The following is a 12787-nucleotide window of genomic DNA, read 5'->3' as shown; positions in this document are numbered from 1 at the left end:
AGCACACAAGCAGTGGGAACAGCAGGCAGAGGGAGAAGCAGGCTCTGATCAGCAAGGACCCTGATGTGGGACTTGATCCCAGAACCCTGGGATCATGACCTAAGCTGAAGGCAGCCACTTCACTGACGGAGCCACCCAGGAGTCCAAGCTACCTTTACTTCTTCTTCTTCTTCTTCTTCTTTTTTTTTTTTTTAAGATTTTATTTATTTATTTGACAGAGAGATCACAAGTAGGCAGAGAGGCAGAGCAGAGAGAGAGGGGGAAGCAGGCTCCCTGCTGACCAAAGAGCCCGATGTGGGGCTCATTCCCAGGATCCCGGGATCATGACCTGAGCCGAAGGCAGAGGCTTTAACCCACTGAAGCCACCCAGGCACCCCAAGCTACCTTTACTTCTTGAAACAGGATTTTCACTTAAAAAAAAAAGTGTTTCACAGAATGAGGCTATATGAAGATTATTCCTTTGATAAAGAGTTGATTGTCTCTACAGTGGAGATTTTCAAACTCTAGTATAAACAAGAAAAAAACTCAAGGAACTTATCTTAAATTCAGATTCCTGGTTCTCCCCTTGGACATTTTAATTCTGCAGGTTTGGGTGGGCCCAGGAGCATTTTAGTAAGTGCCCAGATGTCCCGAGGATCACGTTATAAAAGATACTCTTCCAGGGAGCATATCAGTTTAATCGACTTGGGCAGTTTAGTTATCCTGTAGTTAGAGCCGATGAAGCTAAACCTCTTAAATCTTTGTATGGATGTACAGTTGCCATACAGTGAACTGCACATATTTAATAGTATTTACTCGGATACATTTTGAAATATTTATATACCCATGAGCCCGTCAGTGTAATAAGATAATGACTATACCCTTGCAAGTCTCCTTTGCCCTTTTCTTTTTAAAAAAATATATCTTGTTCAAGTATCATTAATGTACAGTGTTAAATTAACTTCAAGTGTACGATACAGTGACTCAGCAATTCTGTACGTTACTCAGCGCTCATCGTGATCAGCGCACTCTCAGTTTGCTTCACCTATTTCAGCCGTTCCCCCTTCACCCCCACTCTGGCCACCACCAATTTGCTCTCTGTATTTAAGGGTATGTTTTTTGGTCTCTTTGTTCATTTGTTTCATAAGTTCCACATATGAATAACATCATGTGGTATTTGTCTTTCTCTGACTGATTTCTTTCAGTTAGTGTTAAACTCTCTAGATCCATCCATGTTGTTGTTGCAGATGGTAAGATTTCATTCTTTTTTAAGGCCGACTAATATCCCACTGTGTATATATATGCTACTTTTTTTTTTTTACATTTTACTTATTTATTTGACAGACAGATCACAAGCAGGCAGAGAGGCGGGGGGGGGGGGGAAGCAGGCTCCCTGCTGAGCAGAGAGCCCAATGTGGGGCTTGATCCCAGGACCCCGGGATCATGACCTGAGCCGAAGGCAGAGGCTTTAACCCATTGAGCCACACAGGTGCCCCTCTATGCTACTTCTTTATCCATGTATCTATTGATGGACATTTGGGTTGCTTCCATACCTTGGCTATTGTAGATCATGCTGCAATAGACAATAGGTATGGGTGTATCTTTTCAAATTAGTGTTCTTGTATTCTTCTGGTAAATACCTGGTAGTGGAATTACTGGATCATATGGTATTTCAGTTCTTAAATTTCTGAGGAACCTCCCCTCTGTCTTCCACAGTGGCCACGCCTGTTTGCCTTCCCATCACCAACAATGCACAGGGTTTCTTTTTCTCCACATCCTTGCCAACACTTGTTTCTTGAGTTTTTTTTTTTAAGTTGTTCTGACAGGTGTGAGGTGATAACTCATTGTGGTTTTGATGTGCATTTCCGCAGTGAGTGATATGGAGCATCTTTTCATGTGTCTGTTGAGCATCTGTATGTCTTCTTTGGAAAATTATCTGTTTATGTCCTCTGCCCATTTTTTAATTGGATTATTTGGTTTTTTGGTGTTGAATTGTATGAGTTCTTTTTTTTTTTTTAAGATTTTATTTATTTATTTGACAGACAGAGGTCACAACTAGGCAGAGATGCAGGCAGAGAGAGAGGAGGAAGCAGGCTGTCCGCAGAGCAGAGAGCCTGATGCGGGACTTGATCCCAGGACCGCGGAATCATGACCTGAGCCGAAGGCAGAGGCTTTAACCCACTGAGCCACCCAGGTGCCTCTGTATGAGTTCTTTATGTAGTTTGGATAGTAACCTCTTTCTGGATGCATCATTTGCAGATATCTTCTCCCATTTAATAGCCACCCAGGTGTCCGAGCTTTTTATTTTGATGTAATCCCTGTAGTTTATTTTTGCTGTGTTTCTCTCGCCAAAGAACATGTATTTAGAAGAATGTTTCTATGGCTAATGTCAAAAGATTACTGCCTGTGTTTTCTTCTAGGAATTTTGTTTGTTTATTCATTCACCTGTTGATGAACAACTGGGCTGCTTTTTAGTTTTGAGCTGTTGTATGTCAAGCTGCTACAAACATGTGTACAAGTGTTTGTATGGATACATTCAGAATTAAATTCATTAAGATTTCATGCAACCTTTCATCCTTTTTTCCTTCTGTTTTTACTGCAGAAAGTTATTGGATGGTACAGATTCCGGCGAAACACACAGCAGCAGATGTCGTACCGAGAGCAGGTTATCCATAAGCAGCTCACCCGCATCCTCGGGGTGCCCGACCTCGTGTTCCTTCTCTTCAGCTTCATCTCCACCGCCAACAATTCCACTCATGCTTTAGAATACGTTCTCTTTAGACCAAATCGAAGGTAAAGAAAGCGTTCCCACCAGCCTCAAATAAATAGTAAAGATGTTGGTACATATAATTGGGATTTATAACTTTGAAAATGTGCATTTTGTAGCATCTTTAAAGAAAAGCTTTTATAATTCCCATTCAGCTAGTTTTCTTTGAGAGAAGGTGTTTTCCTGTCAGCTGTATAAATTAAAATGTTTTGAACCAAGAAGCATTAGTGAGATATGTTAATTGTGCATAAATTCTTACAGGAATACACAGCTGGAAATCATCATTTGCTTCTCCATGATCCATTATGTAGATACATGGTTTTACTGTTCTGGAAGTCTGTAATTTTAAAACCAATTTCAAAGACAAAATTGTCAAATTGATCCACCTACTGGTTAATGAAGGTTTTGCATTGTGAACTTGTGAAAGCAAAAAAAAAAAAAAAAAAAAAAATCATACGATTATGATGTCTGTCAATAAGAGAAAGGTTTCCTTCTGGAAGTTCACTTGTAGATTATATTACATCAACATCAACAGAAACAAATTCTTAACTAGCCATCTGCAAGGTTTCATTAATCAGTCAATCAGCAGGTATTTCCTGAGCTCTTAAAACCACCTCAGCACTCTGCCCATTGCTGTGGGACATGACCTCTGTTCTCAAGGAGTTTACCGTCGAGTTTCTACTCACTCAGGTGTCCTTGGTCATCTGTGCAAGTAGCTGCCCCATGAAGCCTGTTAATTCAGCAGCGCAGAGACCCAGAGTTCAGGAAGAGCAACGCCTTTAACATGGTCTCTCTGGATCCTCCCGCAGGTATAATCAGAGGATAAGCCTTGCCATCCCCAATCTAGGCAACACTAGCCAGCAGGAATATAAAGTGTCTTCAGTGCCAAACACTTCTCAGAGTTACGCCAAAGTTATCAAAGAGCATGGGTGAGTTGAAAGTACAATGAAAATGTCTTCCTGTCTTTTGTGAGGAGTGCTTAACAGGTTTATGGAGACATGTAAAATCAATTTTGATGTGATGGAAACTGAGAAACGCAGTCAGGTCATCCTCTAGACCACCACCACCGAATATCAGAATTTTGTGCTGATCAAAAAGATCATTTGTTTTTACCTGTAATTTTTTTAAACATTTGCTACAAAAAAAATTTTTTTTTTTATGTAAAAGTTTGGACAGAGTATGTATATTTCTGAGGTTCCAAAGCTAAATGTGGCCAACAAAAAATATATAGCTTTTTATTATTTTTCAAGTTGTCTTGGTAACATGGGTTCTTTTTTTTCCCTTTCTGTAATTCTAGTAGCGTGGGCATTGTTGCTCAGACGGTCACTTGGAGTTGCAGCATTTATGTAATAAATGAAGGTGCAAATGATAGGAAAATGCCTTTAGGGTCCATAGCAATTAAAATAATTTTGTGACCTCTTTTTCCTGTCTTCCAGTACTGACTTTTTTGACAAGGACGGAGTCATGAAGGACATCAGGGCGATTTATCAGGTTTATAATGCACTTCAGGAGAAAGTGCAGGTAACCAAGTTATTCACTAGTTTTTGTCTTATTTCTAATGCCCAATGCTTTTAGTTCTACTTTAATTTTTAATAATCTCCCAACTGACGAATGAATCATGGTCCAAAAGTCATAATGTACCTTCCCAAAATAATCTCAGATGTGCAAGGTAGTTACTCATACTGGCCTACAAAAGGCTGTCTCATGATTGGCCCGAAGTAGAGTCTGAAGTCTAGCATTTCTGTTACTATTCTGAATGCGCGTGCCCCTTTGATAACCATGTTTACTTTCGGGAAATCTCTTCCGAGTTTAGAGGATTGCTAAGACCCCAGCTGTCTCCATCAGTATGCTCGAAGTTGAGACGCATCAGAGGGCATCCGTAATTGGTACAGCTCTGCCCCTTTGCTCTGGGTCACTCGCTTTGCCCCCAGCTACCTCATTGAGTGGGAGGATTGCGCTGGAGCCTCTTCATTCCTAGTCATTCATGCAACAAATATTTATGGAAACGTCTCCTACCAGCCACTTACTGAGCTAGGTGCTCCCAGTGCTTTCCCACGATCTTTTCATCATCCCCAGTGTGTTCTTAGGAGTCATTTACCCTAAACCCTAAGAACAAAAGAGGCTTTGAGAACAAGAAGAAGGGTGGCAGGCCGGATAGAAGCTCTCCCAGGCCCAGAGAGAGCCTAGCTTTGAGGAAGAAGCCGCAGGGAACAGAGAAGGGAATGTAGGCAGCTGCTGAAAAAGAAGAAAGCAGAGGGGTCAGCCTGGGGCTGAAGAGGAAAGCCCACAACAGGCAGTTTCCAGCGCTGGCGCTCCACAGTCGGGTCACGGCCCGCCTAGCAGTGAAACAGGCTCACTGGTGACTGGCCTACTTTCCAGCAGTTTCTGGGATTTTTGCTATGGAAGGAACGTGCAGTGAAAAACAGCTTTTTGTCCTAAATTCATGACCATGCTCTTTTCAGGCCATCCGCACTATCTAGCCGACTTCAAAGTGCATTCGCTGCTGAGTGACTAAGGCCTGCTCTGCAAACCCGGTCTCGCATAGAGAGCCCTGATCCCGATGGTCAGAGGGCAGGCTGTAGCCTCACTCGCTGTCTTTATTTAGATTCTCGACTTTGAAACATACTTTCTTTCCCACTCCCCCAGTTATAAATATTTTCTGTTAAGTAAGTCTCTTTGTGACATCTGATTTTTGTTTGTTGGTTATAAATTAAAGTTGAAAGCATCCCATTCCTGTCTTATCTTTTGTTCGTCCTTTGTATGCTAGACTGGTATCAAAATCCTTCTTTCAGTTTAATAAAAAAGAATCATTGACTTCAAGAATTCACAGGCTAAATAGCTAATCATCATAACAAAATTAAGAAAAACAAGTCAGTGAACCGCAATACTGGTCCCCTGGACCTTCGTGATCTTGTTCTGCCTCACATGTCTGCTTTTTGACTCAGTAAAGCATCTGGTCTCTTCCTACGGTTGCAGTCCGGGCTATCTTCATGGATTGCCTTGTGCTCGGATTGAAACTGATTGATCCTGTTGTCATTTTTCCCTCAGGCAGTGTGTGCAGATGTAGAAAAGAGTGAGCGAGTTGTTGAATCTTGTCAGGCAGAAGTGAACAAATTAAGAAGACAAATCACTCAGAGGAAAAATGAAAAGGAGCAAGAAAGAAGTGAGTTTTCCTATTAATTTCACTATTCGGTGTCAGGGAAATGTCTTTTTCAAACATCAAACCATAGGATGAATCACGGGACTCCTTCTACAGTCCTCAAGCCCCCCGGGAGGCGTTAGTGAAGGAGCATTCTTGTACTTCCAGAACAGACGACTGTTTTTCATGGTACCCTTTCAAGTTATCTTTTTTTTTTTTTTTTTTTTTTAAGATTTTTATTTATTTGACAGAGACACAGGGAGAGAGGGAACACAAGCAGGGGTAGAGGGAGGGGGAGAAGCAGACTCCTCGCCGAGCAGGAGCCGGATACGGGACTCGATCCCCAGACACTGGGATCATGACTTGAGCTGAAAGCCAACGCTTAACAACTGAGCCACGCAGGTGCCCCACCCCCTTCAACTACTTTAAACTAGAAAAGAAAAGAAGATTAACTGTAGAAGCGCCTCCGCAGAAGCAAGTTAGAGTAAATCCCGAGAAGCGGTTGGTGCAGACGTGTCTGAGTGGACTACTATGATCTCTACCTCAGCTGGGATGTTTCTCACTGAGTTAACCCCCTGTGAACCTAGAGTATGGGGACCGCATCCTGTGTTCCTCACATAGCCACATAAAGGAGCTACCTAATATTCTTATCACTTCACATTTGCTTCATAGTCACAGTCACAACAAAGGCTTTAAATGTCTGGTTTTTGGTAGCTGTAGATGAATGGATACAAATGAGCTAAGGAACCAGCTGGTTGAATGAGGAGGAGGCCCGGGAATCTATTGATTCTAGCATGAGAATAGACTTGTTTACTGTAATACTACCAGATTTAACGTTTGTACATTAAATTTATAACCTTTCCTAATTGAAAAAGAATACTTGCAAACCAATTAAAATGTCATTTCTATTTCTGGGTAGATGATATCTGATTCATTTTTTAAAAATATTTTATTTATTTGACAGAGAGAGAGCGATCACAGGCAGAGAGGCAAGCAGCCAGAGAGGGGGAAGCAGGCTCTCCACTGAGCAGAGAGCCGGATGCGGGGCTCGATACCAGGACCCTGAGACCATGACCCTGAGCTGAAGGCAGAGGCTTAACCCACTGAGCCACCCAGGCAGCCCTGACTTTTAGTGTTATATTTTTTGAGAAACAATCAAATGCACACAGGGATTGATGTATAAGAATATTAATCACAACTTTATGATTCTAAAATCTGAGAAACAACTTACTGGGGTTGTTGAATAACTAGCAGTAGAATAGTTGAATAAATTATGATGTATCCATATGGTGGAATATCGTCCCATTGAAGCGAATTTTTAGTGACGTGGGATATTGCCTAGTATATAATCTTTTTTTTTTTAAAGATTTTATTTATTTATTTGACAGAGATTAGAAGTAGGCAGAGAAGCAGGCAGAGGGAGTAGAAGGGAAGCAAGCTCCCTGCTGAGCAGAGAGCCCGATGCGGGCTCTATCCCAGGGCCCTAGGATAATGACTTGAGCCGAAGGCAGAGGTTTTAACCCACTGAGCCACCCAGGCACCCCGCTAGTATATAATCTTAAGTGAAAACAGTAGGATATAAAATGGCATAAACATATGATCTCAGCTGTGTTTTTTTAATTTAATTTTTACTTACTTTTAATTTTTATTTTATTTTTATAAAAATTTATAAATATTTATATTTATAATTTTATTTATAATTATAATTATATATTTTATATTTATTTTATTTTTATTTTTTATTATTTTTTAAAAGCATTTTATTTATGTATTTGACAGCGATAAGTAGGCACGCGCGCACGCACACACACACACGGCTAGATAATAAAACTGGAATTTAGAAAAGGGGGCAGGGGCCGACATCTAAAGTTTCTATCTTTTAACCCCAAATCTTGTGCTGTTTTCCAAAAGTCTGATGGTGTTATCTGGGTGATAGAATTAGGGGTGATTTTATTTTCCTTGTTCTTTTCTAAATTTTATACCAGTATTTTTCAAGGCAAGGGACTCATCGATATGAGTCCAGATACGCTCTGGACTATTCCAGAACATGCCTGAAAATACGTTGTATCAGGAGCCTGGCTGGCTCAGTTGGTGGAGAGCAGCTCTTGATCTCGGGGTTGTGAGTTTGAGGCCCACATGGAGTGTAGAGCTTATGTCTAAAAAAACCAAACAAACAAACAAAAAAGATGCTGTATTTAGGGTCCAGAACCTGGAAAACTGGCCTCCTAACACAGGGCTTTTAAACTTTAAAGGAGAAAACATTGTTTAAAAAAAGAAAAGAAAAGAAAATGGTGTATGTGTATGTTGTGTCCCATCGTTGGGAAGAAATAGGCTTTTGAGGCGCCTGGGTGGCTCAGTGGCTTAGGCCTCTGCCTTTGGCTCGGGTCATGATCTCCGGGTCCTGGGATCGAGCCCCGCATCGGGCTCTCTGCTCAGCGGGGAGCCTGCTTCCCTCTCTCCCTTTCTGCCTGCCTCTCTGCCTACTTGTGATCTCTGTCAGATAAATAAATAAAATCTTTTTAAAAGGGGGGGGTGCTTTTGAGGGGCACCTGGGTGGCTCAGTTCTAAAGCGTCTGCCTTCAGCTCAGGTCATGATCCCAGGGTCCCAGGATTGAGCCCTGCATCGGGCTCCCTGCCCAGCGGGAGGCCTGCTTCTCCCACCCCACTCCCCCTGCTTGTGTTCCCTCTCTCACTGTGTCTTTCTCTGTCAAATAAGTAGATAAAAATCTTAAAAAAAGAAAAAAAGAAATATGGTTTTGTGATGCAAGGCCTGTCAAAGCAGAAACTCACACTGAGATGAGTGCCAGGGGTGGTAAGGACTGTGCATTTCATCTTTCCATCCCCTCAGTCTGAGAGCAGGGTGAGCAGAGGGGAGGGAAGCAGCACAGGACCTACAGTTAAAACACCTGCTCTGCATATCCGGGCCCACTGCTAGCCACTCCTTTAGTGAAGTCGCTTCCCCTTTCTGAACTCTGGCCTCTTTGCCTCATAATTTGGAAGCAGTGATATTTGTGATTATGACAGTAACACTTCGGGTTTTCTGAGGCTTAAATTGATTGATGTGTAGCGACTGGATTTATAAATTGCGAAGTACTGTGCAAGTTTAAGATAATTGTCAGTTTCACTTCTTTGTTGCCATTTTCCAGAACATTCAGGTTGACCGTTTGATGCCCTGAGTGCAAAGCTTTGAAACTAGAGGAAATGTTACAATTTTCTTTCTGTTTTCGTCCAGGATTGCAGCAGGCGATGATCCACAGACAGGTGCCATCTGAAAGTCTGGGGCCGGCATTCAGCCCTCGGATGCCCTATTCTGGGCTTGCAGCCGAAGGTAGAAGTCCACTTGGAGACGCAGAGGCCTCTGATCCTCCTCCCCCTTATTCCGATTTTCACCCAAACAATCAAGAAAGTACTTTGAGCCATTCGCGCATGGAAACCAGTGTCTTTATGCCTCGACCTCAAGCCGTGGGTTCTTCCAGTTATGCTTCCACCAGTGCTGGACTGAAGTGTCCCGGAAGTGGCACAGACCTTCCTCCTTCCCAAAGAGCAGCTGCAGACAGCGCTGAGGAATCAGATGACAGTGATTATGAAAATCTGATTGACCCAACAGAACCCTCTAATAGTGAATGCTCCCATTCACGGGATTCTCGACCCCTGACACATCCCGACGGGGGCTCCAGGAACACTCAGACCTCCCAGATTTAGCTAAACAAAGAAACTCTCCACTTAGCACTGTTTTTCTTAATGGCTTATTGAGAGAGTTTTTTGAGGACTTAATGGGGGGGGGGGACTGCGTTCTCAGACCCCTGGCCACCCCACAGGCGGGTCCTCGAGCACAGAGCTGGTAGGGGCCTCACATCGCCGGTTCTCACCTACAGACCCAGTGTGCAGATTTCATGACAGAATCATTGAGATAATCAAATTGTCCTAATTCTGGTGCGATTCATGGATGTACTGGTAAATTTAGGCAAAGTGAAACTTATCAACATAGTTTCTGTTCTTTAAGATAAATTGGAAATTAGAGACTAAGCACAATTAGTCTATAAATATTCTATAAATCAAAAACTTACCTCTTGCACTATCATGCCTTGAAATTTACTTTTTTCAAAGGGAAGCGAGTTTAGCAGCAGCCTTCAAAGAACCTTCTTTCTATGATGAGCCAAATTCATCTTTGCCAGAAAGAAATTTTGATAATTCCAAGAAGCCTGATTGGAACAAATCGGATATACCTTCTCTTGTCTGCATGACTTTGTGAGATCAAAAGAGAGGGCTTTGTTTCAACTTTTTTCTACTAGCCTGATATATATTGTCACTTAAAATGGTTGCCTTTAAAAAAAAAAATGTAGAAATACTAATTACCAGTAAGTAATCATCCAAATAAGTATGTCATAAAATAAATTACTTATTTTTCTTTCGGGGAATTACAGTGACTGCTATGTTGCACTAGCCACGTTTATGGTCTCTGTTCTGGAGTCTTAAAGATGAAGGACACACAGCAGTGGGTACATCAGAAAGGAGTTACGCTCCAGACCTGAGTTTTATGATGAACAGATTCCAGACACGGTGGATTTAGCCAAGTTCGTACATAAGGGATATAATTCATTTTAGCTTTTTTGACAAATCCTAGTGTTAGTTTTATTTGTGGAGGAAAAGACATTTAATGAACTGTTTGGGAATCTTGGTGAATAAAGATTCATTTTAAATCCAAATAACCATACTTATTTTTTTTAATTGCTATTTGGAGGATAGTTGTGGAATGTGTAGAGACTTTCTGTTGGGATGCACTTGTATTTTTATTTAATTAGTGCTTGTTTTCTAGTTTTGCCCAGAATGTGTGAAACCACTAAAGACATTCGTGAGCACATGAGGCTCCTGGTTTGGAAATGACAAGACTGATGAGGTCAGCCCATGAAGTTAATGCTTTGGGAAATAACTGCCTTTCCTTTGAACTAGCTAAAACCTAGGAGCATAAGGAAGGTGTCCAAGAGACTTCAAATCCAGGTTCTGAAAAAGTTTCATTTTATTGGAGAGAAATTTATTCCCTGAGCTTTAGTTCCAATATGAAATTACCCAGTGTAGACTGAAACATGAAATACTAAAACTGCCGTTCTTCAGAGAACCACACTGTGGGGTCTGTGTTTTCCTGCTCTCATGGTTTTGTTGGCCATACACCACTGCCATTGGATTTGAAACGTCGCAGACCACTTTATCTGCAAATGTGTTGCGGTTTTTATCAGCTCCCTTCTAGCGGCTTCAGCGCCAGTGTGAATTTATTTTATTTTATTTTATTTTTTTGTTTTAAGTGCCATTGCCATCTTCTCTGTTCAGATTTTGACATTCAGGAAAATATCTTTATTTTTATGCCATACTGAAACCTACAATGTATAGCTGACAAAGCAGTTCAATGTGACAATAAAAACTTATTTAATCATGGTACCTTTGTCTTCCTGTGTGTCTGCGCCCCAGAAAGGTCTCGCCTCGGTGTTCTCTTTCAGGCTGCTCTCAGGGGACTTAATACAGTTGTAAAGGTCAGAAAACTCATCTGCACACAGTTTTGGTAAGGCTGCTTTCGGGGGAGATCCAAGAACACAATTTACTAAAATGTTTCTGTTGATTTCAAGGAGCGTGTGTTGAGTGTCAAGAGAGAGGAGCACCAGTTGAGTACAACACTGAGTTTAGGAAGTTCCCAAAGGCACCTTTCGAGGAAGAGCTGATGTTGTTTAAAGAGACCCCTCAGACTGAGTCAGCATAACCATCTGGAGCTTATAGAACTTCGTGCTGTTTGAGTGTCTGAGGGGTGACAGAACCGCCTTGGGAGGACATCATGTTGGCTAACAAGTGCCTTCTGGATTCCGTGGGAGCCGTTCCTGGTGAGTGAGGCATCTCTTCCAAGATCTAGGTGATAGTCTGTTTTCAGGGGGATTTTAAAATGTGGGATTCTAGGGGCGCCTGGGTGGCTCAATGGGTTAAAGCCTCTGCCTTCAGCTCAGGTCATGATCCCAGCGTCCTGGGATCGAGCCCCACATTGGGCTCTCTGCTCTGCAGGGGGCCTGCTTTCCCGCCCCCCCCCAACCCTGCCTGCCTCTCTGCCTACTTGTGATCTCAGTCTGTCAAGTAAATAAAATCTTAAAAAAAAAAAAAAAAGTGGGATTCTACTCTATCTTTTCCACCTATTGAGAGAAAAGAAGACTGGATTCTTAGAAGTCTGGAGATACTTAATTACATGTTATAATTGGCTTTCCTGGAGAAGAAAACACAAGTACGGAAATCTCCCCAAACATTCAGACCCTAAGGATATAGGTTTTAAAATTCCAGACCAAGGGGAGCAGTGACAATAACTGCTTTAATAAAAAGATTTCAATGTACTGTCTTGTGAGTCGTCTCTTAAGGAGGTGGAGCCTGGGGAATGTAAAATAAAAACACAGTAGGAAGAAAGAACGGTTATTAGCTGTGTTCTGGGTCTGCTTTGCCTTGAGCGTCCGGCCTTGAGTGTCCGTTTCATTTCAGTTACTAAAAGATCGTCCTTCTACAAGGTTCTGCATCCTTCTTTCCACAGCAAACCGTAATTCTGCCAGACGGGGAGACCGAAAGGGAAATTGTTTCTGCAAGTGTGGTGCTAATAAGTAACGGAAAATGTTTACTTTCCAACTTAATGGCAAACAGATTTGGAAAAGTTCTGGGATTTCACTTAAATTGCCTTCCTTTTTACAGTGATTTTTGTGATGTCCTGAATAAAGCAGGAGAGTCTGGACCTGGGGCACATCCAAACTGGGTTACTCTGAGGTTACTCTGACCCCTGGAGAGGGAGGAAGGGGCACCCCCTCTCTAGCAGTGAGGCCTCAGAACATCAACAGGGAGACGTGTCCTCAAATGCCAGGTGCCATGCATGGTCCAGAATGTACACC

At 42.1% G+C, this 12787-nt stretch overlaps 1 protein-coding gene across 1 annotated transcript in view; it reads left to right on the top strand.

The window, feature by feature from the left end:
- The window catches only part of ABRAXAS2 (abraxas 2, BRISC complex subunit), a 28932-nt gene extending 17614 nt beyond the window's left edge, over positions 1 to 11318 (top strand). Inside the window, exons 5-9 of the mRNA XM_004751745.3 lie at positions 2582 to 2772; positions 3556 to 3675; positions 4183 to 4267; positions 5795 to 5909; positions 9118 to 11318. Of these exons, the coding sequence (XP_004751802.1) occupies positions 2582 to 2772; positions 3556 to 3675; positions 4183 to 4267; positions 5795 to 5909; positions 9118 to 9587 (981 nt within the window). The 3' untranslated portion in view covers positions 9588 to 11318. The remainder of the gene's footprint in view (positions 1 to 2581; positions 2773 to 3555; positions 3676 to 4182; positions 4268 to 5794; positions 5910 to 9117) is intronic.
- Positions 11319 to 12787: the final 1469 nt, after the last annotated feature.

This window comes from Mustela putorius, unplaced genomic scaffold (genome assembly GCF_011764305.1).
Source record: "Mustela putorius furo isolate JIRA1106 unplaced genomic scaffold, ASM1176430v1.1 tig00003909_pilon_pilon_pilon, whole genome shotgun sequence".
Taxonomy (NCBI): Eukaryota; Metazoa; Chordata; class Mammalia; order Carnivora; family Mustelidae; genus Mustela; species Mustela putorius.
This window is presented reverse-complemented; position numbering and strand designations above follow the sequence as displayed.